Source organism: Tachyglossus aculeatus, chromosome 19 (genome assembly GCF_015852505.1).
Source record: "Tachyglossus aculeatus isolate mTacAcu1 chromosome 19, mTacAcu1.pri, whole genome shotgun sequence".
NCBI lineage: Eukaryota > Metazoa > Chordata > Mammalia > Monotremata > Tachyglossidae > Tachyglossus > Tachyglossus aculeatus.
In genome coordinates this window covers 14,130,466-14,157,029 of record NC_052084.1, presented here as the reverse complement: position 1 = coordinate 14,157,029, position 26,564 = coordinate 14,130,466, and the positions used below count along the sequence as shown (strand labels likewise).

General features: G+C 41.6%; 1 protein-coding gene across 1 annotated transcript in view; it reads left to right on the top strand.

The window, feature by feature from the left end:
• HHAT (hedgehog acyltransferase) overlaps positions 1-26,564 on the top strand; it is a 223,164-nt gene that overhangs the window by 104,608 nt on the left and 91,992 nt on the right. The window contains exon 9 of the mRNA XM_038761470.1: positions 13,378-13,413. Within this exon, the coding sequence (XP_038617398.1) occupies positions 13,378-13,413 (36 nt within the window). The remainder of the gene's footprint in view (positions 1-13,377; positions 13,414-26,564) is intronic.

The following is a 26,564-nucleotide window of genomic DNA, read 5'->3' as shown; positions in this document are numbered from 1 at the left end:
GAAGCCTGAGCCCTCTCATATCTAAGATGTGTAATTACTCTTTATTATTTCCTCATGGCTGTTTTCTGCATCGGTCTCCTTCAATCTATGAGTTTCGCACATTGAAAACGAGCTCAATGTATCAGTGAAGTAATTGATGAGAAGTCATGTTGGAAAGCCAAAGGTGCTAGGTAAATCCAAGATACTTATCATTATTGTCTTTAGCTATTAAATCCACCAAGAGGCCTGGAATCTGTGATGTGGAACCCAGTTTCTGAATAGCACAGTAGTTAGAAACATAGATGTTACTTGTCATTCAGAGAAGCCAAAGCTCAATTGCTGTGGCATCGTACAAGAGCTAGAAATAGAGGCTAGATGAGCTTGGCCTGGAGCAATTAGAAAATGGGTGTCAGTCTTGGAGCAGAGACTTCAAGAAAATGGCAGCATCAGAGAAAGAGAAAGAAACAATCACTCTGAGATTGCAGATGAGACAGCACTGCGAAGGGCACGTGATAGAGGAGAAAGTGTCATTCATGAACCAGTCCTATCAGTCACAGTTGCACTCACCAATATAATCACACCAACAGCTGGGTCGCCTTCAATCAGTGGTATTTATTGAGTGCTTAATGTGTGCAGAGCACTGTACTAAGCACTTGGGAGAGTATAATACAGCAGAGTTGGTGGACACATACCTTGCCCTCAGGAACTTTCAAATCTGAAACACATCCAAGTATTCATCATATCTTGAATTAGTATTGAAATCATAAAACTTTCACATTATTATATTTAAGCACTTACTAATGCGTCAGGCACTATTCTAGGCACTGAGATAGATTCAGGTTAATCAGATTGGATGCAGCCCTTGTCCCATGCGGGGTTCACGTTCTAAGTAGGAGGAAGAACAGACTTTGGGTCTCCACTTTTCAGATGAGAAAACTGAGGCACAGAGAAGTTTAAGTGACTTGTCTAAAGTCACAAAGCAGGCAAGTGGTGGAGTCAGAATTACCAGACTTAAAGACAATGTGCTCTTTCCAGTAGACAACAGTGCTCTTCATTTTGATTTCATTTTGTCTGCATAACCTCTTTGTAATCCAGGTAGTATTTTAACTTTTTCATCCCCCTTTTTACCACTAAAGAAACCGAGCAATCTAAGTGGTCTTCCTCAAAGTCAGCCAACAGGTGTTTTTTTTTAATGGAATTTGTTAAGCACTTATTATGTGCCTAGCACTGTACTAAACGCTGGGGTATGTACTAGATAATCAGGTTGGACACAGTCCCTGTCCCACAAGGGGCTCACAATCTTAATCACCATTTTACAGATGAGTAACTGAAGCCCAGTGAAGTTAAGTGACTTGCCCAGGGTCACACAGCAAGCAAGGGAGCTAAGATGCAATTAGAACTCAGGTCCTTCTGATTCCCAGGCCTGTGCTCTGTCCTCTAGGCCATGCTGCTTCCAGGTTAGTGGCAGAGCTAGACTAGAAAAATTCTCCCAAATCCTAATTTTTAATGGACCACACATTGTGTCTGTTAGATTGTAATATCTTTGAGGGTAGGCATCATTTCTATCAACACTGATGTCAAGGAGGCAATACAGTGAGTGCTCTTCAGGGAGTAAGTGCTCAATAAATATTGATTTTGTAACTCTATCCCCTAAAGTAGATTTTGCCTTTACAGGGTGGAAATGTGATCCACACACCTATGAACATGGGGAGACTGTGGCCTGATGGATTTGGGAAGGGGAGTCCTAGGTTAGGAGAATTAGAAGGATTATTAGGATTTGGATTGTGTGTACCAACTCTGTTGTATTATACTCTCCCAAGCGCTTTGTACCGTGTTCTGCACACAGAAAGAACTCCTGATTCCCCTTCAAAGCCAAGGAGATGTAGGTATTATAATTTGAATGCAAAACCACATTTCAATTCTTTATTAATGATATCTTGGTTGATAAATATCTTTAATTACAGGTTTTCATGTATCTAGTGTTTGGTGAGTACTGCTCACTAGCATATTGCATATAAAGATTCCTGGTTTTGCCGCACCTCTTTGTAATCAACGAGGAACAGTGGTCCAGTTTCAACGTTGTCCTTCTCTGGGGTGTTTCTTGATCAACAACTGCTCTCTTTGGCCATTAGAGGTATTTTTGTTCTGTGACGAAAAATCAACCCCCAGAAGTACCAAGCCATTTTATTTGAGGTGCAAAGGTCCAGGGGCAGGAATCTATTAAGCAATTTAATTTAGGAAAAGAAATAGGAAACTGAGATGAGGTGATAACGCTGAAACACAGTCGATTGTGGGCAGGAATAGAGAATGGAGAAGGGAACTCTCATTTCAAAGAAACAACTTTGAAAACCAGAGCTAGTGAAAAGGTCAAGATTAAAGGTGCTTACTTGTGCTTGAGGGCTACTCTCGTATTGTTTTTATGTCTTCATTGTCTGGGGTGCGTTGTGAAGCCACACAATTTAGTTGCCATCTTCACTGATGTCCCTTTGTGACCCAATGACTTCAGCATCCTCTTTCCAAAGATAATATTGTGAGGGCGAAATAAGCAAACACATTTACCCAATTTACTTTAGAGGAGGATTCCATTAACAAGGGAGTTATTTGGAATATAACTCTTGTAAAGGTACCATTCTGATTTCCTACAAGAGGACAAATCCTCCATCCTTCTCCTCTCATCTCCCTCATACCATTCCTCTCCTTAAGCAAGTTGCCTACACCCACTGTCTGTTCCTCTCTTCCAATTCTCTCCTTGACCCCCCTCCACTTTGGCTTCCGTCCCCTTCACTTCACAGAAACCGCCCTCTCCAGAGATCACGAATGACCTCCTTCTTGCTGAATCCAAAGGCCTCTACTCCATTCTAATCCTTCTCAACCCCTCAGCTGTCTTTGACACTGTCAACCACCTTCTTCTTCTGGAAACATTATCCTACCTTGGCTTCACTGACACCGTCTTCTCCTGGTTCTTCTGTCTTCTGGCCTCTCATTCTCAGTCTCTTTCGCGGACTCCTCCTCTGCCTCCCACCCCTCAACTGTTGGTGTCCTCAAGGTTCAGTTCTGAGTCCCTTTCTATTCTCCATCTACACCCAGTCTCTTGAAGAACTCATTCGCTCCCGTGGCTTTAACTACCACCTCTATGCAGATGATTCCCAAATCTACATTTCCAAACCTGATCCCTCTCCCTCTCTCTAGTTTCGCACCTCTGGCCTGGTTTGCCCTCCCGCTTCATATCTGACAGACATTACTCTCTTCCAGTTCAAAGCCTTATTGAAGACACATCTCTTCCAAGAGGCCTTCCCTGACTAAGCCTTCTTTAACTTTTCTAACACTCCCTTCAACATCACTCTGACTTGCTCCCTTTATTCATTCCCCTTCCCAACCCCACAGCACTTATGTACATATCCATAATTTATTTATTTGTATTAATGTCTGTCTTCTCCTGTAGACTGTAAGCTAGGTTTGGACAGGGAATTTGTCTGTTACATTGTTAAATTGTACGCTCACAAGTGCTTAGTCCATTGCTTTGCACACATTAAGCACTCAATAAATACTATTGATTGATCGGAATGTCACAATTGCCCAGTCCCCTCAAAAATAAATAGTTACTTTTTTACAAAAAACAAGATAAACCTGGCACCATATGTGCCCAGATATGGACTGTGGATACTTTGTTCATCGTGTGTATGCCTTTAGGGTTGGAATTTGCTGCTGATCATGAGATACTTTAAAAAAAATCTGTGTATTTGTGTGCCTGACTGTCAGTCCTGTCCAAATTGGGTTCATGAAGAGAGGGATCCTTGCTGTATGATTGCTTTTGTTCCTCATCAGTAAAAAGTTATTTTCATTTCTCCCATTGGGTGTCAGTGATCTCCCTGAAATCTCTGTTCCATGAGAATCAATCAGTTATTGGTATTTACTGAATGTTTACTGTGTGCAGAGCACTTTATTAAACACTTGGGAGAATACAGTAGGCGTTCATCTCCTTTCTAATATCTTTTCCCTGGTCTCCCAACATCAAAGTTTGTAAGCACCTTGAGGGCAGGGATCATCCTACCAAGTCTATTGCATTGTACTCTCCCTCATACATAATACAGTGCTCTGCACCCAGTAAGCACTCAGTAAATGCCATTGATTGAATGACTAGTATTTATTGAGCATTTATGGAATGCAGAGTTCGATACTAATCACCCAGAAGTATATGATGGGAGTGTACTATATAAATAAAAGACACACCATCCGTGCTCTTAAGGAATTTGCAGTTCAGTGACCATTCAGTGACTGCAAGGTTTCTGGGTGGTGGGTGAATGTTATACAAAGGAAGGGTCAAAGGTTAGCACCAGATTGACTGGAGTATGGCTCATGTAGGCCTGGCTCTTTCTGGCCTTCACTCCGTTATCACTTTGGTGTTACTTGATGTTGGGTATGTTACTTATGTGACAGAAAAATGTATTTCACGTTTGGTATTTTGTGCACTTTTAGTGATGAAAAATCATTATCACGGCATCCATTTAAGGAATGAAAGTCTTCAAAATTAACAGACTTTAAATTTTGCTTTTATTCCAAGAGTTTAAATTTAGCAAATGAAGAGCTGCCACCAATGAGAACTGTGGCAAAGCCCAGTTTAAACTCCTGCTAAGGAAGCTAGTGAAAAGTGGACTTTTCACAATCACAAAAGAGAACAGATTATGAGTTACCACTCTATTTTAGAGATAAATCAGCATATTAAAGTCACAGAATGTTCTTGGAGAAATAATGGGAATATGTTGAGGTCGTGATGTATATACAATTTTTATTTGTCTCTAGGAAGAAATTGCTGAAGTAGGATATAATGTAAAAAAACAAACTGACAGCCTACATAGTATTCTTTCAAGTAGCGTTGATTTTTTTTCCTTCTATAGTTACATTTGTTGCATTGAAAAGGAAAAAGGCAATCTACTACCAAGTTTTACTGCATTGCAGATGGTTTAGGTATCAGGATCAGCCCTCAACAGAAAAAATCAGGCAAAGGCAGGTATAGATTTGGGCTCAGATGCACCTGTAAAAAATCTTCCCTAATTGTAAATTCTGGCCAATTATCCATATAAGAAAATTAATTGGGAGAGATTTTCCTTCCATTAAACCAATATTTATTTCTGATTTGTTTGAATTTATTTTTGAATATTGTCTCTAAGCAGGCCACTATGTGTCTTTCAATGAGTATTATTTGTTTTTATTGAGAACAACCGTAAATAAAACAATGAAACAACTTGCCAAGGATTATCGTAGGTGCTCTGCTGACGAGAGTTGTGTTGTGTTTGACCAAAAGTATCTCACCTTCAAATGTACTTTGGCAAAGGAAATGTTAATGAAAATATTAACATTGTTGTGACAGTTTGAAGATTTTGAGTAAATGCTTGGGTTGCAATAGCAGCCCTTAAAAGAAAGTGTTTGCTTCATGTACAATAATTGAAATCAGTGCTTCCATTCTGAAAATGTTAGTGATATAGTTGTTTCAACTGGGGGAAAAAAGCCAGTAAAAAAGTCACCTCAAAGATTAGGTAAATCAGTTGGGCTGCTAAGGTGAGCTGAAATGAATTGTTTGCTGAAACTGATGTTTTGGGTGGAGAACCTCACTCCTCAGACTTAGTTTGGAAATACTATATTCAGTGGAGAAGCAGCATGGCCTAGTTGAAGGAGCACAGGTCTGGGAGCCAGGTCCTGGGTCCTAATTCCAGCCTTGCCAATTGCTTGCTGTTTGACCTGGGGTAAGTCACTTAACTTCTATGTGCCTCAGTTCCCTCAACTGTAAAATGAGGATTAAATACCTGTTCTCCCTCCTACTCAGACTGTGAGCCCCATGTGGGACAAGGATTGGGTCTGACCTAATTAACTTGTACCTACCCCAGCATTTAGAACAGTTACATATTCTGTTGTACTCTCCAAAGTGCTTAGCACAATGCTGTGCACAAAATAAGTGCTCAATAAATAAGATTGATTAATATAATAATCACTTAATAAATACCATAAAAATTGCTATTGTAAGAAGAATGGGCCACTGAGATGTCTTTCTGGGCATAAAGTATGTTTTGCAAATCTTCCTTAGACTTATACTGGATTTGTTATAGGTTTCAGACTTTAAAATAATGATCTGTATTCCATACTGGCATGATCATCACTGATAATCCTTCCAGCTAGGTTTTCTGGTAATTAGGGTATCATCGTCAGTATACCTGCTTTTGGGTTATTCATCTTTTACCAGCCTTATAAACCAGTTAAAAAATCTTTCAGGCTGCAAAATTTACCAGCCAGAAAATTATTCGTGAATCTGTTCTCACCTATTGGCACCACAGGCAATTGTAGACAAGAGAACAGTAATCTGAAAACACTTTTTCACTGGTACTACAGCATGATTTCATTGAGGTTTTTACTCACTCTCTGGTTTCTTTTAAGCCCGGTCTAGTTTCCTTCAGGCTGGAGGTCGTTGGTGATTGTGAGTTGAATACCCGACCTCAGTGTTACATGTTGCAGAAATATGTGAAATTCACATTTTCAGTGCTTCTTCAAGGATTATTCATTAGGAAGGTTGCTAGGGGCAACATGACCAGAAAGACCAGCAAGGCCCAGAAAACACCCAGGAAGGTAGTTTAGGAATGCTGTAATATGAAGCTATCTCTGTCCAGGGAATTTTTCTCCCTTATTACCAGCATTTTGATGGTTGTGCTGCACTTTTGGGCTAAATTGTTGCTTATGACACCTTGAAAAACAAGAATACAGCAAACATTAGCTCACACCTAGTTCTCCATCTCAGTAACTCTTCAGATCCCGGTGCTTAAAACAGTCTTGCTTCTGGACAGATGGTGGCTGAATGAACCCTGGATTTTCTCTTAAATCAGACAGCCACAAGTCCAGTTGTCCCTAAAGCGTCCTCAGTATAGCCTAGTGGATAGAACACAGTACTGGGAGTCAGGTAATCTGGGATATAATCTGGCCACTTTTCCTTTATGTCTTCTGCCATATCCCTTGCCCTATCTTAGATTGAGAGCTTCCTGTGGACAGCGCTGTCTGCATTAGTATCCTTGTACCTGCCCCAGTGCACAGTACAGTTCTAAGCCCAGAGAAGGTATTCAGCAAGTCAATTAATGGTATTTATTGAGCATCCAATGTGCAGAGCACTGTATTAAGCGCTTGGGAAAGTACAATACAGCAGAGTTGGTAGATATGATCCCTGCCCACAAGGAGCTTACAGTCTACGGGGGAGGCAGACATTAAAGTAGATTAGGGGTAGAAGAAATAGTGGAGTATAAGAATATTTATATAAGAATCATGGGGCTGGGATAAGTATCAAAGTGCATAAGGGGTAATATTATTGAATGATTATAAAGGATGAAATTCTGGGTCCAGGTACATTGTTGAAACCCTGGACAAACTTTACTGCCACCCAGTATCTTGCTTGAGGGTTTCTTCCCCACCGCTCTGCTTCTTGAAACCTCTTAGAAATTGAGATATAGGAAGCTGAGACCCACACTCTGTCCCCCCTGAGAACTGGCAAACTCAGGGAGATGAATTTGAAGTGAATTCTCAGGGGTTTCTGAGTGGAGTTAGTGCCCTGCAGGATGGTCCCTGAGGAGAAGCTGATCCTTGATGAAAATTCTCCAGGACAGAGAGTCAAATAAACTTGAGGACAAGAGTTGTATCTACTGTGCTCACCCCAGTGCTCAGTACAGTGTTCTGCCCTAATAAATGCTGCCAGTTGATTTAGAAACATACCATGGGAAACTGCAATCCATTTCTGCCACTTTTTGGATCACCTTTGGCTGTCCAGTTTACAGATGAGTCGTGAATTTTGCCAGCCTGAAGAATGCTCTCTCTTCAGGAGGCTGAGAGGATAAAGTGTAAAATTAATGAAACCAGGGTTCCTTTCATGTGTAAATCTGTACATACCTCAGCAAGTGGGTCTGTGGCCTTTTGCAAAGCTTCCTTTTAAAATAAATTCAGTCCAATAGCATCTTTCCCAAGTCAGTTGTTTGATTTCAAGAGAGAAATTGGATTGTGTGTATTTTACTTGTTTGGCTAGGTTCTGACCCATCCGGGGAGGTTCATCTCCCTGATGAGCAAGGATTTAGAGCCTTAACTCCAAAGCACACTGAGATCACAGACTCCAATCCTGACTGTAAGTGGAATGCACAGCAATTGTAATAGTTTCAGGCTTGTGACTGTACTGTATGGTCGAGAAAATGCAAGGTTAACTTGTACAGTTAACCAGATCCTCTCTATTTGTTCAATTTATTTAAGGCAGATCAATTAAAAAATGTATCAAATTATAAAGATATTTACTACCTCCACCCACTCATATGAAATGTCTGGTCAGGGAATGCAGTGAACCTCAAAAACTGGAGGCTGCTTATTTGGAGGTGGTCTCACTGTTCGCTCAAGTCAGATAGACCCTCAAGTCTAATTGTTTTCTTATACCTCTGCATCCCTTCTGTGCTCATTGCCCAAGCTGACTTGCACTCTGACAGTAAACGGTTGTGCTTCCTTTTGAGTCATTGCATAGGTCATTCCCATGCCTGGAATGCCTTCTCAAACGTGACCTAGTGGATAGAACGCAGCACTGGGAGTTAGGTGATTTTGGATATCTTGGCATGTGTGACTTTCAGCTGGTTACTTAACTTCTCTGTGCCTCAGTTTCTTCAACTGTAAAGTGGAGATTCAGTGCCAGTTCTCCCTCTCCCTTAGACTCTGAGTGCCATGTGGGACAGGGGCTGTGTCTAGTCTGATTATCCTGTATCTGCTTGGCACATAATAAGCTTAAAATATCATCATTATTATTATTATAATAATTATTATTCTAAATTACATTTCTCTTTTCCTTCAGAGCCAATCTTCAAAAGTCTTCCTCCTGCACCAAGTCTTGTAGACTATTTTAACATCCTGTTCCATTGCTTTCCTTCCTTGATCTTGACTTCTAGACTGTGAGCCCACTGTTGGGTAAGGACTGTCTGTATATGTTGCCAACTTGTACTTCCCAAGCGCATAGTACAGTGCTCTGCACACAGTAAGCGCTCAATAAATATGATTGAATGAATGACCCCAACTCCATCTATTCCAGTTTGGACGATGATAGCTTTAAAACCTTGCAGTATTTTCTTGATTAGTTCTTGTACTTTTTTTCTAATATGTTCATTAGATTGCAGGCTCTTGAAGGTCAGAAACCACATCATATTTTTCTTTTCAGTGCCTAATGTAGTGCTTAGTACCAAGTGGGAGTTCTGTAAAAACGGTTCTTACCTACCATGTATACTGAATGTGAAGGCTTGTTATTTGGAGGTGGGAACCAGCTTTTCTCCATCACTACTGAGAACAAAAATGGAAAAAAAATGGCTTGTTTCAGTAGGAGAAGTCCAAGAGCATAAGAAGCTGCTCCTAAGAGAGTTGTTTGATTTGGAAATTTATCACAAAGAGAGAATTGAGGAAACGGTTTCCTAGAGAATGTTTAAAACAAATGGCTTTAAAGGGGGTAAGTCCAGGCTTATGTGGAGTTAGAGGTAGGGGCTGATGTAGAGCCCTTTTGAAGTGCCTTGGATTTAACAGTGGTTTAAGACTCTCCATTTTATATATTGACATTCCTCCTTAACTCACTCTTCATTCCCCCAACTTCACCTCCTAACTGTACCCCATTTCTACTTCACTTGTCTTCAACCCCTTGCTCATATTGCCCTTCTTAACTAAGCTCCTTCGCCCCCAGATCTGACAGGCCTCAATCCTCCCCATCCTCAAAGCATCCTCCAATCCTACCTCCTTCCAGAAGCTTTCCTAAAGTAATTCTCAACACCCTATAAATGAATAGGTATTTCTTTATACCAATTCTTAGTAGTAACAGTATGGGTATGTCTGTTCAATTGACAACTTTATTCAGTTTCCGTTCTTTGTAAATATTTTTTATGGCTTCCCCTGCTAGACTGTAAATTCCATGTAGGCAGGGAATGAGTCTTTTATATTTTCTAAGGCATTTAGGGCAGTGCATTGCACTCAGTAACCACTCAAGAAATACAGTTTACAGCTTCTACCACTGTTACTAACAAGAGAGGCTCTTGTCCTTTTGGGACATGCAAGGATCCAATAACATGAAAACAAATGGAGTGAACTTTCAGATTTGTTAATCAGTTTCTGCCATTAAGAGGACTCCTGAGGATGAAAGGCATCAAACCATGTTTCCAGCTTCCCTTCTCTCCCAAGTTAACCCTGACAAGTGAAAAAATTTAGGAGTTTTACAAGTGGACGCATGGAGGAGGACAGTCAAGTATGACATTTTTGCATCTCAGTAGGCATCTCGAGAACCAGCGTGGTTTAATGGATAGCACACAGGCGTGGGAGTCAGAAGGACCTGAGTTCTAGTCCTGACTTTGCCATTTGTCTGCCGTGTGACAATGGGCAAGTCACTTATCTTTTCTGTGTCTCAGTTACCTCATCTGTAAAATGGGGATTAAGACTGTGAGCTCAAAGTGGGACAGGATTGGGTTCAACCTGATTAGCTCATATCTTTCCTTAGTTCAGTGCCTGGCACATAGGAAACAAAAGGGACAATGAAAGTAGACATTTGCAGGTGTGCTTCCCTGGACTTGCCCAACTGAATCGGATGCATCCTGAAAAGGGTTGCTACAGAACTGTGGAGGCAGAAGGAGCTAGCTTCAGAATAAACTAACCAGGGCAGGTGTGTGCCTTCATTATCTAGAATAGATGCTGACCTAATCTTGCTTCCTTTGGAGACAACTAAGAGACTTTTGGGAGAGGAAGGGAGGAATGGGGGAGGTAGGGGCTGGGAGCATCTGTTCCATGACCAAGGGCAATAGGATGTTTTTTCCTAGAATCAATGGAAAGTAATTACATTTTCAATAAGCATTGATCATTTCTGATGTGATAACACCGGTCTGTATCTGGCTCAGGACGGTCCTCATATCAGAGGCTGATTTTCTTGCCTGAAGCATGTGCTCAACGGGCCTTTTACTCAACATACTAATTGCAGGGGAAAAGGGTCAAGCACATTAATGAGCTCTGCGTACAAATCTATTTCTTCCTGGTTTGGAGCCAGACATGAAAACACAGGCAGTGTTTTTTCAGTATTTGAGCATTGAGAAGTTATGTCTTTGAGGACCCAGGTTGTTAACAGACAAGACATAGGAGATCTGGTTTCCACAAGTTGCACCGTTTTACAGCTGGGGGCTTGATTTAGTGAATACACCAAGGGAAAGTCATTTAAAAGACAGAGTGCTAGGTACACTCATTTTGCCATACCATGGTTCCTGAAGCATTTTGGCTTGAGTTCCATTGAGAATTAGGTTACATTCTTCTAGTACCGTGAGCCCGTTTGGATACAGTGCAGGAACGGTTGTGTGCTTATCCATGGCAAAATGTACTACAATGTGAGTGTTCCCTAACTCGGGGTTTTGGAAAAATACACTCCCCACCTTATAGGTCAGAGATATAGGTATATGATCAGGGTGCATCTACACCGAATGAGAAGAGAACAGTGCCTTCTGAAAACTAGTGCCGAGTGAACTTGGGCAAGTCACTTCGCTTCTGTGTGCCTCAGCATACCTGTAAAATGGGAATGAAGAGTGTGAGTCTCATGTGGGATATGGACTGTGTGAAACAAACCTACTCGGATATAATTAAGCACTTGGGATAGTAATACTTAGGTACCACTTAAAAAATATGTGTAATTACTCTTAGGGCCAAGGCTATTGAGGAATTCCTTGGCTTTTCCAACCTTCTCACTGCCGCCTTGTGTCTGTATTTGGTTGCTACCATAGAGATAAACTGGGATTGTCCTGTTGGATTTCAGAATAAACGTGCATTCTTTTGGCCACCCCAAGGAGAGAGGCTTAAAACTCCTGGAGCTAGGGTGGAGGGTGTTTGTGTGTGTGGGGACAAGCATTAACAATCAATCATATTAATTGAATGAATGAGTGAATACAGATTTTTTACTCTATTCCACTTGTACATATTTACTATTCTATTTATTTTATTTTGTTAATGTGTTCTGTTTTGTTGTCTGTCTCCCCCTTCTAGACTGTGAGCCCGCTGTTGGGTAGGGACTGTCTGTATATGTTGCCAACTTGTACTTCCCAAGCGCTTAGTACAGTGCTCTGCACACAGTAAGCGCTCAATAAAAACTATTGAATGAGTATTTATTGAGCGCTTACTATCTGCAGAGCACTGTACTAAGCACTTGGGAGAGTGCAATGCAACAGAATTAAAAGACTCAGTCCCTGCCCAAAATGAGTTCACAGGCCAGAGTGGGAGACAGACATTCATATTAATGTCTTTTATTCATAGTAATAAATTATGGAAAAAAGCAAGGAAGGAATCCATATTTTTGCCCCCACCACCTCTCCCCTTTTCTTTTTACCATCTCCCAGACCTGGTGAAATTTACCCTTTCCATGTAACAGGTTTTGTTCATTGCCGGAACAAATGGATTTTAACTGGATTTGAACCAGTGAAATGGGAGTGTGAAATCCCAATATTAATAGAAAAACATTTTTTCCAATGCGCCTTCTACAAGGTTATGCTTATCAACCACCTTGTGACTGTTCTGATTGAACTGCTGAGCAAAACAAATGTTGAATTCTTGTGGGAGTACTTTTTCTGGTTTTAAAAATAGAACCGCAGGCAAGGAAGGTTGGGAGACCAGCTCAATCCAGGCCCAACCCATTAACTCTGAAATTGGACATCTAAAATTACCAGCATATTTCTTTCCAAAGCTGCCTTTTTTATAAAAAAAAAGTCCACCTTCCTACTGATATAAGGAATGTGCATTGCAGAGCTTAATAATCATGATTTTTAGTAAATTAGTACCAGAGTTTAATTTATGTGGGGTGATATGCTCAGTAGCACTCATGAAGAAGAAACAAATTAGCCCAATTAGGTGAAAAATCAGGTAACAGATGTTACCTATTTCATTCATTCAATCGTATTTATTGAGTGTTTACTGTGTGCAGAGCACTGTACTAAGCTCTTGAGCACTGTACTAAGCACTTGCTACAGGTGTCTGGATCAGTGTCCTTTTGATGATTGTGAGTGCTGCATCCTTGCCCCCAGGGTGTCTGTCTCACCCCCTCTAGACTGTAAACTTGTTGTGGGCAGGAATTGTCTCTCTTTATCGCTGTATTGTATTTCCCCAAGTGCTTAGTACAGTGTTCTGAACACAGTAAGTGTTCAGTAAATACAATTGAATGAATCTAAGGCTGGGACAGTAGATACATAGGGGATTGAGGAGTTAGGGTGACATTAGGAAGTATCATTGAGTTGGGTAAGCAAGGAGTTTCCAGAAGTAGTTAGGTTTCTTGTCATTTGTGGAAGAAGTGGGTTGTCATTGATATTAACTTCTATTGACATGAATATATATTCCTTTGTTTTACAGGTATTTTGATGTTGGACTGCATCACTTTCTGATCCGGTAAGTTAGTGATTTATTTATTTGTTAAAACAGGCAATCATCATTTATTATAGTAATTTATAATGAAAAAACCCCCACTTAGTTCAGCATTTCTGAACTGAGTATCAAAAGGGTATGTTTTTCAATGCACAAATAATAATACAAATGACTGGTGATCATGGGTCATGTCTGTGCCAGGATTGTAACCCTGTATTATTTACAACCAGAGGAGACAAGATGTATTTTCAAGATGTCTACATTAGCTTCCACATTTCATAGTGAGGTTAACCCCTGCCCTAGTAACATCAGGTTCCTGGCTCATTAAATGCAAAGGACTTTCTGGGCTGATGATTCATTGTAACTCAGCTAACAAGGAACTTCAACTCCTATTTCTTTGAGCAAATATAACATGCGGAGCTGTTTTTAGACAGTAAGCAACTGAGGTAGTGTGGTGGTGGTTAAATTTTTAAAGTACGCTCTCAATTCCTAAGCAGCGGCTGTGCTCATAGGGACCCGGAATTGGGATTCAGTGTGTCTGTAGTAGAATTTGGTGGGGTTTGGGGTTTCCACCCAGAGAAAAGCTCTAGGTTTTGTTGTTGGAACTGGTTTCCTCTGTAAGCTCATTGTGGGCAGGGAATGTGTCTACCAATTCTGTTGAATTGTACTCTCCCAAGATCATAGTGTAATGCTCTGCAAACAGTAAGTGCTCACTAAGTAGTATGGATGATGATGTAGTTGCATTAAGTGGCACATGCGAGCAGCATAGGGATTGTTTCTGTTGCCGAAATGTACTTTTCCAAGCGCTAATACAGTGCTCTGCACACAGTAATTGCTCAGTAAATGCGATTGAATGAATGAACATATAGTGTCATTATGTTATGCCATAGGGTCGCTCAGCATTCCATAATGATTTCACATTGAATGGGGCAGGGCGTTGTGCGGAAGAGGGTGCTGGAAAATTTCCTCCCCCTCCTCAGTGTGACCAAATATAGGAAGCCTGCCGCACAACTAAATCATAAATGCTAATGGGTGGTTGAAGTTTCACTAAGGCAAATTTCTCATTAAACCCTGAAGTTTGTAGGTAGAAATATAAAGTAATAAAAATAGGGTTGGAGAGAAATTTATGTTGTAGGCATCTGCAGAGTCATGGTTGCCATTGAGAGGGTCTCTCTCTCTCTCTCTGATCCAGAGTCCTCTCTGGAAATTGATCACATTTTTGGGAAGGAGACTGTATCTTCAGGCTACTGGAGACCAGTGTGTTTATCCCTGGAAAAAATTTGTCACCTATAGAGGAATGTTCTATATACCAGAATAAATGCTGTACATGGAGTTTCAATCAATTATATTTATTGAGCGCTTTCTGTTTGCAGATCAGTCACTCAATCAGTTGTATTTATTAAGTGCTTACTGTGTGCAGAGCACTGTCCTAAGTGCTTGGGAAAGTACAATAGACATGTTCCTTACCCACAAGGAGCTTACAGTCTAGAGGGAGAGACAGACAATATGAATAAATTATGGATATGGATTTACTTTATGTTGTCTCTGTAGGTTTCTTTTACATATCTCCTACATTTTGTGAGTAAAATTATAAAGTACAAATTGTAGAAAAATGTGAGAGAAACCTATTCGGACATCTTCGGGCTAACTTCATGTATAGCATATAGTGGTGTATGTGTTTAATGAACACTTGAGATTATAATGCAGTAGTGCATGTATGCTTTTCAGCAGAAAAATAACTGTTGCATGAATAAAAGCTAATCATCTGTAACAGTTTTCTCTGAAAGGTAATATGTATTTATTTAGACTGGCATCTATTTCATCGAAGCCAAATCCTGTTGCTGATTTCAGCCAGAGAACTGAAAGCAGAGGTTTAGAAGCGATTTGTGTAATAATAGCTGTTAGATGTAAGGGAAGAAGTGCATTTCAGCTTTTGTTGTTGTAGTTTTACTCTGCTCTCTTGGGGTGGTTTTCAGTGATAAGAAAAATCAGATGAGGTGGGTCTCTTTGAACCCAAGTTAAGACAGTCTGAGAACAGTAGGTGTATCTCATGTAAAGATGCATGGATGTAGCCTCCTGTCAAGAGTGATAAATGAGCCTTGGGCTGAAACTTCAGTAGCAAGAACCTACAGGAAGGTATGGGTTATTGTGATTATGGTCTGCATGGGGTTTGCTAGTCATATTCCCCCAGGAGCGAGGAGTGCAATGAACAAATGGGTGGGAAGAGTGCCAGGCATTCTAAAATGCATGCAGGAGTTAATTATGGGGAGTGCAAAACAATTTCCTGCCCACATAGAGCTTACAGTCTAATGGGGGTAGACACAAGAAAACATTTACAATTAGTGATTAGAGTCAGAGCAGTAGGAGGAGAACTAGGTTAATTCTGTGTCAGAAAATCTAAGGCTCGATAGTGAATGAAAGCAGGGGTTATGGTCCAGAGTGACAAAATCAGCAGAGGCCAGAGAGGGTGGGAGGACATTGGTGACTTTAGAAAGTGCAGTCATGGTGTCATGAAGGGGAGAAAAGCCTGATTGGGGAGAGTCATCAAGAGGAATTGGTGGAGAGGAAATTAAAATGGTGGTATATATAACCCATTCCAGGAGTTTAGTTACAGATGTCTACCTGTCTACATGTTTTGTTTTGTTGTCTGTCTCCCCCTTCTAGACTGTGAGCCCATTGTTGGGTAGGGACCATCTCCATATGTTGCCGACTTGTACTTCCCAAGCGCTTAGTACAGTGCTGTGCACACAGTAAGTGCTCAATAAATACGATTGAATGAATGAATGGGAGCTGGGAGATGGGGTGATAGCTGGAGAAGGTCATTGCTGAGCCTAGTCCAGGACCCAGAAGGCTGTTGCCTTGGTAGCCCCCGGGGCCTTTGCCACCCACTTTAGTCGTCATTTTTCAGGATTCCTGCTAGACCTGTCCACCCTGGGGAACTTTGGTGGTTCTTTGGTCAGAAAGCATCAACCCTGATGACGTAGCTTCGACTGGAAGGTCCAAGATTAGGACACAGGATTCCTGATTCCCAGAGCCCTGCTCCTACCACTGGACCCAGAGCAGGGCTTTGCCTAGATTAAACACACTTAAAAAGAGAACAAAGGCAATTTAGCAGAATTGTAGTGTTACTGTGGGATGTAGCCTCTGCCATGGTAGCCAAGGGCAACTTGAGTGGCTTTGCTCTGTCTTTTATTCTTCCTCAACACTTAAAACAGTGCTCTGCACACAGTAAGTGCTTAACAAATACTGTTGAATGGTTGATTCCTCTTTACTTCCAACGTAGCCTCTTTGAGGAAGGGTGAATTGGGAAAAGATTTCTGATTTCTGTAGAGTCGTAAATTCATAGGTATTTGTGTACAAAGCTGTTTAGGTTTTTTTTAACCCAGACCAAGTGTCAGCTGTAATTTTTATCACTCTTCCCAAGGGCCACATGGGAGAAGTGGGCGAGGCACAGCTCTACAGACTCGGACTGGGACACTGCTGCCTGTCCCATTGGAGTTTTTCTGCATTGATTGTATTACCATCTCCCCTCTTCTCGCTGTTATGTCACTGCTGTGGGGTCCCAGGCGCCTGCCACGAAAGCCAGAATAGTGGGGTGGCACAGTTGCTGGAGCCTGAAAGCAGGGGCATGGCATAGGTTGGGCATACATACAGTCAGTAGCCTGTCCGTGGCAGACTCAGAGTGAACCTCATGGCTTTCCCAAAGCTTTGCTTTGTGATTTTGGGGACGAAAGGCACCTAACCTTCTTTGATGCCTTTCACAGTGTATTCTTGGACTCTGCGTGAATTTACTGGGACGTAACAAGAGTTTGCCAAGGAGACAATATCTTGAGAACCTGTTGGGGCAATACAAGTGCAGGTGATGAGCAGCCTTTCTCGAGCCAATGGGGAAAATGTGAACTGTGGGCTCAGCTACCTAAGCTGTTTGAGAAGCTTTCTGAGGTTATTGTAGTGTAGGGAAAACAAATATTAAGGAGACAGACCCTACTCCTAGAGAGGGCATTCAATAACACAGGATGTTGAACCTGTACAAAGGTTACACACATATGAAACTGACTCTTGCTCTTTTAAAAATGGTTTTGTTCGATTAGAGATGGGACACAAAGGAACTGCTGTTCTTGTCTTGTAGTAACTCCTGTTCTTATCTTTTCTGTCGATGCTCAGAGCTGCTGAAATGGTAGCGGAATTTTAATAATGAAGCAGCTGCTGGATTGATAAGGGGTTGTTTGCTGAATTCAGAAATGAGGAAATCTGCTATTCTCAACTTTTTTCCTCTTCCCCTCAGGATATATCCCTATCCCTTGGGTATTCTGTACTTATAAAAACACTTTGAGTACTACAGAATTAATGTTCAAGCTTGAGAAATACATAGAATTGATTTAAAGGTCATCAGATGTCCCTTACTAGAATTTTAAGAAGATATTTTGTATTATAGCAGAGTGCTTAATGAAACATTGTTTTTTATATCTATATCTGTTATCTATATCTATATATGTAATTCATCTAAGTCAATCAATCAGTGGTATTTACTGATTGCGTATTGTGTTCAGAGCAATGTACTAAGTGCTCGGGAAAGTACAATACAAGAGTTGGGAGAAACGTTCCCTCTGCCGCTGATCTCCTCACTGTGCCTCGTTCTCGCCTGTCCCCCCATCGACCCCCGGCCCATGTCTTCCCCCTGGCCCGGAATGCCCTCCCTCCGCACATCCGCCAAGCTAGCTCTCTTCCTCCCTTCAAAGCCCTATTGAGAGCTCACCTCCTCCAGGAGGCCTTCCCAGACTGAGCCCCCTCCTTCCTCTCCCCCTCCCCCCCCCCTCCTCATCCCCCCGCCTTACCTCCTTCCCCTCCCCACAGCACCTATATATATGTATATATGTTTGTACGTATTCATTACTCTATTTTATTTGTGCATATTTATTTATTTTATTTTGTTAATATGTTTGGTTTTGATGTCTGTCTCCCCCTTCTAGACTGTGAGCCCGCTGTTGGGTAGGGACCGTCTCTATATGTTGCCAACTTGTACTTCCCAAGCGCTTAGTACAGTGCTCTGCACACAGTAAGCGCTCAATAAATACGATTGAATGAATGAATGACTGCCCATAATGAGCTTACAATCTAGATGGGGAGCGCACAATTAATGTAATCAACTGTCTTCATTTTCAGGTATATGGAAAGTTATAACTTCCTGAATCCATCCATTAATTGTACTGTCTTTGAGTGCCTATTGTGTGTAGGAAACTGCACTAAGGGTTCAGAGTACAGTAGAGGTAGTCATTCATTCATTTGTATTTATTTAGCACTTACTGTGTGCAAAGCACTGTGCTAAGAGGATGGAAGAGTACAATACATCAATAAAGAGACACATTCCCTTCTCACAGTGAGCTCACATTCTAGAGCAGGAGAAGACATGGATTCCTGCCCTTAAGTATTTGCCATCTAAGCAGGGGTGAAAGAGAGAAAATAGTTTACAAATAAGGGGAAGAAGTGCTCGAATAGCAGAGTATGAGAATTTTTGCATAGGTTTTTGGTCTCTCTGTGTGAATGCACAATGTGCAGTGATGTGTGAGAATATATGGAGGATGAAAATGGGCCCTGCGTGTTGGGGATGGAGGAGTCTGGAATCTTTATATAGAGATGCCAAGTTGTAATAATTTTAAGTGGGTGCCTACAGCTCTAATCTGAGGTTTATCTAAATAGAATAGAATAGAACCTGTGGGTCCTCAAAGCCCATTTTCTTCCCCAAGGATCCTGATATATGAATTTTTAAAATGGTATTTAAGTGCTTACTGTGTGCCAGGTACTGAATTAAGCACTGGGGTAGATAAAGGCTAATCAGATTGGGCACAGTCCCACCCACATGGGGCTCACAGTCTTATTTCCCATTTTATAGATGAGGGAACTGAGGCACAGAGAAGTGAAGTGATTTGCCCATGGTCACATAAGAGACAAGTGGCAGATCTGGGATTCAAACCCAGGTCTTTTCTCTAGACTTTAAGCTCATTGTGGGTACGGAACTTGTCTACCAGCTCTGTTATATTGTAGTCTCCCAAGCACTTAATATAATGTACTAAGCATTAGTGCTCAATAAACATAATTGATTGATTATTTCTGACATTCAGGCCCCTGCTCTATCCATGAGGCCACGCTACTCCTCTACAGTTGCTTTGTGGACTGATTAGTTGTACCCTAAGCCAGAGCAGAGCCCAAGGACTCTCAGGTTTCCATCCCACCCCAGTTCTGAGAATGATAAGAGCACAGGGTGAGTTTTGAGATTTATAAATTCTGGATTACAGGGTGTGTCACAGGCTAAATTCTGCTTTAACCCCGAGGGCTGGTGCAGGGGGAATCTGACGTCTCTTTAATCTTGATCAAGTGGTGACTGAGTCAGTTCATTTTAAGAAACAGTTTATCATCTGGAATTAGATAGTATCTGTTTCTAATTATTAATAGCATTGTTTTGGCTGTTATCTTTTTCCATTAAGTGGCATTTATATGTGTGTTAATATACAGAGTTGATTACAGTGAAATCTATTTTTGAAATGGAAATAGATAATTGCTTTCTGTGCCTTTTAATCATTTGAAGGAAAACAATGGACTGGAAAACATTCAATGAGGGGGATATACTGATTAATGAATAACAATTTATTCAACTGGATTGTGATGCAAATACTCATTGTTTTCTACCAATAGCCTTCATCAGAATCACCTCTTCATTTATGGTTATGGAATATTGACAATATTCTCCCTTTCTCCTCTTGTTTGGTTTCAGAGTTAAGATGCTTTCTTTTTTTTATTTTGGAGTCCTAAATAATTAGTTGATGATTAGAGGTGAGGGAATTGCTTGGGGAGGATAAAGGGATGCCTTTTCAGCTCAAGTGGAACCATCTGCCCCATTTCTCTGCTCTGGAGCTCCAGGATGGACAATCCAAGTGGGAGAGCAAGGTTTATGGGGTTACTCTCTGGGCTCCTTAGAGAAAATGCATAGGAAAGGTGTGAGAATCAGTCTCAGCCACTAGCCTGCTGGGTGATCACAGGTAAATCATTTAACCTCTTTGTGCCTCAGTTCCTTCATTTGTAAAATGGCATACATTTTTATCCTACCTCCTTCTTAAATTGTGTCGCCATCCTTATTATTATTATTGTTATTGTTATTACTAGGAAACTCTGTCCCACCAGGAAGGGATGGACCAATGACTCTGAAGAACAGGTTCTAGCTATTTTCTTCAAATAATCCTCACACGTGTTAGATAACACAGTGATCTTGGGTCTGGGATCCACCCGAAGGCCAATTTATGGATTTATGGGCCGAGCCGGAGCTGCTGGCTTCTACAGCCCTTTGCTCTTCCAAGGCTCAGCACAGTAGCATCACCATGACCTCCCATTGCTAGTATCCTCGTTAGACCTGCCCACTCGTTCATTTTTTCCCCAGCCTCAGCACCACCCCTAGGATTGGGCAGCAAATTAATCTCAGAAGAAAGTCTGTGATACGCATGGTAGTTATGGGAGCTGAAAGAACCCAAATCTACTTTTCAAACATCAGTTGCTTTTCCTGGTTTCACTTCTTTGGGCTTTTGAGTTAGAATATTAATAACATCCAGAACATGTGTTTGCTTTTCCTGGGTTTTGTTTAGAAAGTGAAAAGAGGACTGAAACAGATGGTGCTGTCTGAAAAAACTTTTCTTGGGTTATTCGGAAGCATATGCAGATCCGGGCAGATTAACATAGCACTGTTGCAAGTTGGCTGTGGCAGCATACTCAGAGATCCTGCGAGTCTTGTAAAAATGACAAAGGGGAAGAAACGAGTTTCCTTGTCTTACGCCAAAGCCTGGACTAGGTGATACGGGTCACTAAAAGAAAGTGAGTTACAGAACACCTTTCTTGAAAGCTTATAACTCCCCAAGAAAAGCAAGCAAATCGCATGCAAGAATGAGGAAGGAAAGCTATTTGTTCTCTTTATTGATGACTTACTTTTCCAATGGACTCCAAGCAGGGCTGAGTGAAAGTTGCCATTGGTTTGTATGCCATTTTGAGACAGGTGCCAGGGTCTTGAGAAAAACTATATTAAACTAGGAGTAATTTTCAGAGGGTCCAGAGGGATTAACATACTACTGACCTACAGTCGGGTTACCCTACTCTTTACCCCATTCTAAACCATACGTTCCTTCTGGGCAGGGATTGTGTCTACCAACTCTGTAGCAGTGTACTCTCCCAAATGCTTAGTACAGTGCTGTGTACACAGTAAGATCTTGATAAATACCATTGATTGATAACATACACCTTCGAAGAGGAAAGGGACTAGATGATTGTATTTATGTTTCTCATTGCGTGTAGAATATCCCACTCCTCGATGATTGTATTTATGTTGCTCACTGTGTGTAGAATATCCCACTCCTCCAAAACCTTCAGTGCATGCCCATTCACCTCGGCATCAGACAGAATCTCCTCACCATCAACTTTAAGGCCCTCAATCAGCTCTCCTCCTACCTCACCTTGCTCCTCTCTCACTACAACCCAGTTCGCACACCTCACCCCCTCATCACCAACCTATGCTCTATGCCTCAGTCTTATCTCTCTTACCATGAACCCCTTGCTCACACCCTCCCTCCTTTCTGGAATTCCCTCCCCCATTATACCTGACAGATCACCACCCTCTCCATCTTCAAAGGCCTCCTAAAATCATACCTCCTCCAAGAGGTCTTCCCTGACTAATCTCTCTTCCCTACACCCTATCCTCCCTCCCTTCTGTACCACCTATGCACTCAGATCTGTACCCCTTTGGCACTTGGATACTCATTCCATCCCCACAGCATTTATATGCGTATCCTAGCTAATGTCTATTTCCCCCACTAGATTGTAAGCTCCTTTAGGGCAGTGATCTTGTCTTCCACCTCTATTGTATTGTACTCTCCTGAGCTCTTATTACAATGCTCTGCATCCAGTAAGTGTTCAATAAATATCATTGATTACTGGGCACTTGGAAGAGCAGGGAGGCACCATCCCTTCCTTTGAGAAATGTTCAACCTGGTAGATAACTGTCAAATGACCCTTGAAAGTCTCTCCAGCTCCAAGAGTCTATGACTGTAGTGTTCCAATTGAATGCTCTTAATGACCCAGGGTATTTTCGAGTCCTAAAAGCTCTTTGCACGGGTATCAGCTTCTTGGATTACTCTAATGTGTGTTTTTCATTTTGGAATATCCAATGAATTGAAACAAAAAGACCAATTTCTTTGAGTCCTCAAATGAAACAGTGGCAGTAAAGATCCTAGTATTGGGGAGAGACAGCTCCTTTGGGTGAGAAGCTGTTTCCCCCAGTTTCTTTTGGAGTAAAATAAAGAGGAAGTGGTGCAAACTATTGTCATTCTGGAAATAGCCTACATATGAAGCTCTGTGGCCATCCCGTCTAGAATTCCATCCACACCCACCAGCAGCTCCAACTTTAGCAGGAAAGTTACACTGCACTTGGAGTATTTCAAGTAAATTTAGAGTGCTTGGCAGATTGGCTCTTAAGTGGCAGATGGCATTAGAGTGGTAAAATATGAAAATATGCATGTGGGGATGAGAAAGTTAGAAATCTCTCCACAGTAAGGTGGTGTTTACATGAAACAGACACCAAGAGAGCTGTTGAGAAGCATAACCATTTGCTTCATGTAAGTAAGGTCTAATCCGGTATTGGGATATGGAGCATTTTAGGACTCTTACAATTTTAGTTACTTTGAAATATTTCCCCCAGTGTTTTACAATTTTCCTCAAAATGCTTGTTGAAACGAGAGAGAGAGAGAGAGAGAATGAATGTTTATCCTCGGACGCACCTAAGCAGTATTGTTGGCAATGGCTTCAGATGTGTAGATGAGTGAAACTGTTGCATCTTTCATTCATTCAGTCATTTACTGAGCGCTTACTTTGTGCAGAGCACTGTACTAAGCTCTTGGGAAGTACAATTCAGCAATAAATAGAGAAAAATCCCTGCCCACAACGGACTCACTGCACTATCAGTCAGTGGGGTTGGTAGGGGGCCAGGGAAGAGGGACAGTGGGGGTTAAAATTTTAAGGTCCTGCCTGTTGGAAGCAGAGATTTGGGAAGGGAACAAGATGGCCTTGGAGCAATGGGGATTGTCACAGCCTCTCCCTACACCCCTCCCCCCCCACGAAAAGCCTCTAAATTGGGGAATTCTGACAGGCTTCGGGATGTAATTACGGTATGCTGAATGTGCACTTAGAGGGTCATCAGAAACACCGAGCAGAACCTGGTGGGGCAGCACAGGCCTGGAAGACAGAAGGTCATGGGTTCTAATCCTGACTGACTCTGCCACTTGTCTGCTCTGTGACTTTGGGCAAGTCACTTAACTTCTCTGTGCCTCAGTTACCTCATCTGCAAAATGGGGATTGAGACTTTGAGCTCCACGTGGGGCAAGGGAATGTGTCCAATCCAATGTGCTTGTATCCACCCCAGTGCTTAGTACAGTGCCTGGCACATAGTAAGTATTTAAGAAATACAACAACAACAGTAATAATAATAACAATCATTATTGTTGTTATTATTGGATTTGTTTTTAAAGAAGCTGCATATATATCAGTGTGCCATTTGAATACCAGGGTCCACTACAGCTCACTTTTAAAGTCCTGTAGCACTCTCTGTGGTGGTATTTTTTATAAATAATTGAATTCTTAGAACAGGGCACCTGCTAATGGCCCACCTTTTTCTCTTTTTTTTTTCTCCAACATTTTTAGACGGATCTTTACAGCCTTTTGTTTACCTCTCACAATATACTCAGCAGATTGAATATTAACCATTTTTTCTGAAAGTGAAGTAATGTTAATAGCCAGGGTTAAAACCACAAAAACAGTTATTTTGGCTGTTTTTTTTTTCCACTCTCCACATGCATGAATTATTTTATTATGCTGTTGATGTACAGTTTGTGATCTTAACAGTGAAAATTTTGTGTGTTGGATGAACTGGACCAACTTGTGTGCTCATTTACCCAATCCAAAGACTTCCTGTGTCTATGGGGCAGGGCACATTCCTATTTGAGGGCAGAATTTGATGCATTGGGTGACTATAGTTTATAGTGTTAATTTTCTTTTCGTACCATTCTCAGACTCTCCTTGGGGAAGACCCTTTAAGAGAACAGTGAATCAATGGAGTAATACTTCTTCCTCTGCTGCCATTCTGTATAACTTATTGGGAATTAATGGAGACGATTAAGCTGCTATGTTTACTTGGTGCTCCAGAGAACGAAACACTTAAAAGGACAGTTGTTAGCTTTTACACTAATCACTAAAACCCAAAGTATTCTGCCACAATTAACACTGCGGACTACATATTCCCACTCAGACCATTCTTTTCAACTCAGGAAATCTAATATGCTATTCTTGGTATCTGTATCAAAAGTATTTATTGAGTATAAAGCATCCTACTAGGCACATGGGGAAAATGTGAAAGTAGTGAAAGATGTAATCCCTTTCCTCCAGGGGGTTTACAGTCTGTGGGAGAGAGGAAGACATAAATTAATGCATATATAATAATTAAAGGAGGGAGAAAGAAAGCTGCATAATTAACGCAATTGAGTAAAGGCATCAGTGACAAATGAGCAGGTAATAGGTTTATGCTAATTTGATTGGTGGGATGAGCAAAATGGAGGGATTAATTGGGATAATGCTCTTAGATAAGGTGGCTTCTTAGGGAGACTGGGGGGAGATGAGGCAGGGATGTGGCTTGGCGGGAGGACCTTCCCGGAAGAAGAGAAAATATTAACAAAGAGAGGCAAGGGAGTTGGGAGAGAGGGTTTGCTTGAGCAGAGTGAAGAGCGCAAGGTGGGGGAGAGCACTAGTTGGGAATAGGCAGATATGAGGGAACTAGCTTGTTGGAGGGCCGTGAAGCTAGCTGTTAGCTAGGAGTTTTTGTGCTATGTAAAAACAGTGAAAAGCCATTGGAGATTTTTATGGAGGGGTGTGATGTGCTGCAACCTGTGTTTTAGAAAGATAATGTGTACAGCTAGCTCTCTGTAGGATAGATCAAAGAGGCCAAGGGGCTGGAGACAAGGAGATCATAAGGAGGACAGTACAGTCATTCTGATGTAAGGAGATGAGAGTGTGTACTTGAGGGGAGTTGTAAGAGTAGAGAGAAAGGGATGTATCCATGAAATATTAGAGAGGAAGAACAAGCAGAGTGTGGGAGGTAAATGAGGCTGAGGACTCATTGCCAACACCAAGGTTGTAAGCTTGGGCCACAGATGGCTGAAAGGAAACAGGAAGAGGATAATAATAATAACAATAATGGTGGTATTTGTTAAGCGCTTACTATGTGCAAAGCACTGTTCTAAGCGCTGGGGAAGTTACAAGGTGATCAGGCTGTCCCATGGGGGGCTCACAGTTTTCATCCCCATTTTACAGATGAGGGAACTGAGGCCCAGAGAAGTGAAGTGAATGGCCCAAAGTCACCCAGCTGACAGTTGGTGGAACCGGGATTTGAACCCATGACCTCTGACTCCAAAGCCCGGGCTCTTTCCACTGAGCCACGCTGCTTCAAGTGAGGAGTCCAAGTTGGGCCTTATCCAGTTTGAGGTGCCAAAGGATAATCTAGAAGTCAGTGTTCTGAAGGCAGGAAGAAATATGAGGTAAGAAGACAGGGCTGGAAGTCATCTGGCTGGCTAGGGAGCTCGCTGAGGGTAAAGGGGTAAAATGACAAATGGAGAAGGTGCCAACACTGAGCCTTACAGGTCTCTGGCAGTTACAGGGTGAGGCAGCTCATTGTGGTCAGGGTATGTCTGTTTATTGTTGTATTGTATTCTCCTAAGCGCTTAGGACAGTGCTCTGCACAGGATAAGCATTCGGTAAATACAATTTAATGAATGAATGAGGAGGAGGTTCCACCACAGACAAAACTGAGAAGTTGCAATGTGAGAGTGGTAGGCTGAAGACTGATGTAAAAACCTCTTGGTGCTCTTCATCTGTCAATCAATCAATAGTACGTTTTGAGAACCTACTGAGTTCAAATTACTGAATTAAGCACTTGGGGGAGCAGGAGCTAAACAAGACACACTTTTAATTTGAGGCTATGCGGACATTATTTACATAGACAGGGAGTTTTTATCCTTTGGGCTAAAGTCTGCTGCCTCTTTGTACTTTCTGGAAGAAAATGTTCACTCAATAATGCAGATTAGGATTTTTTAATATTA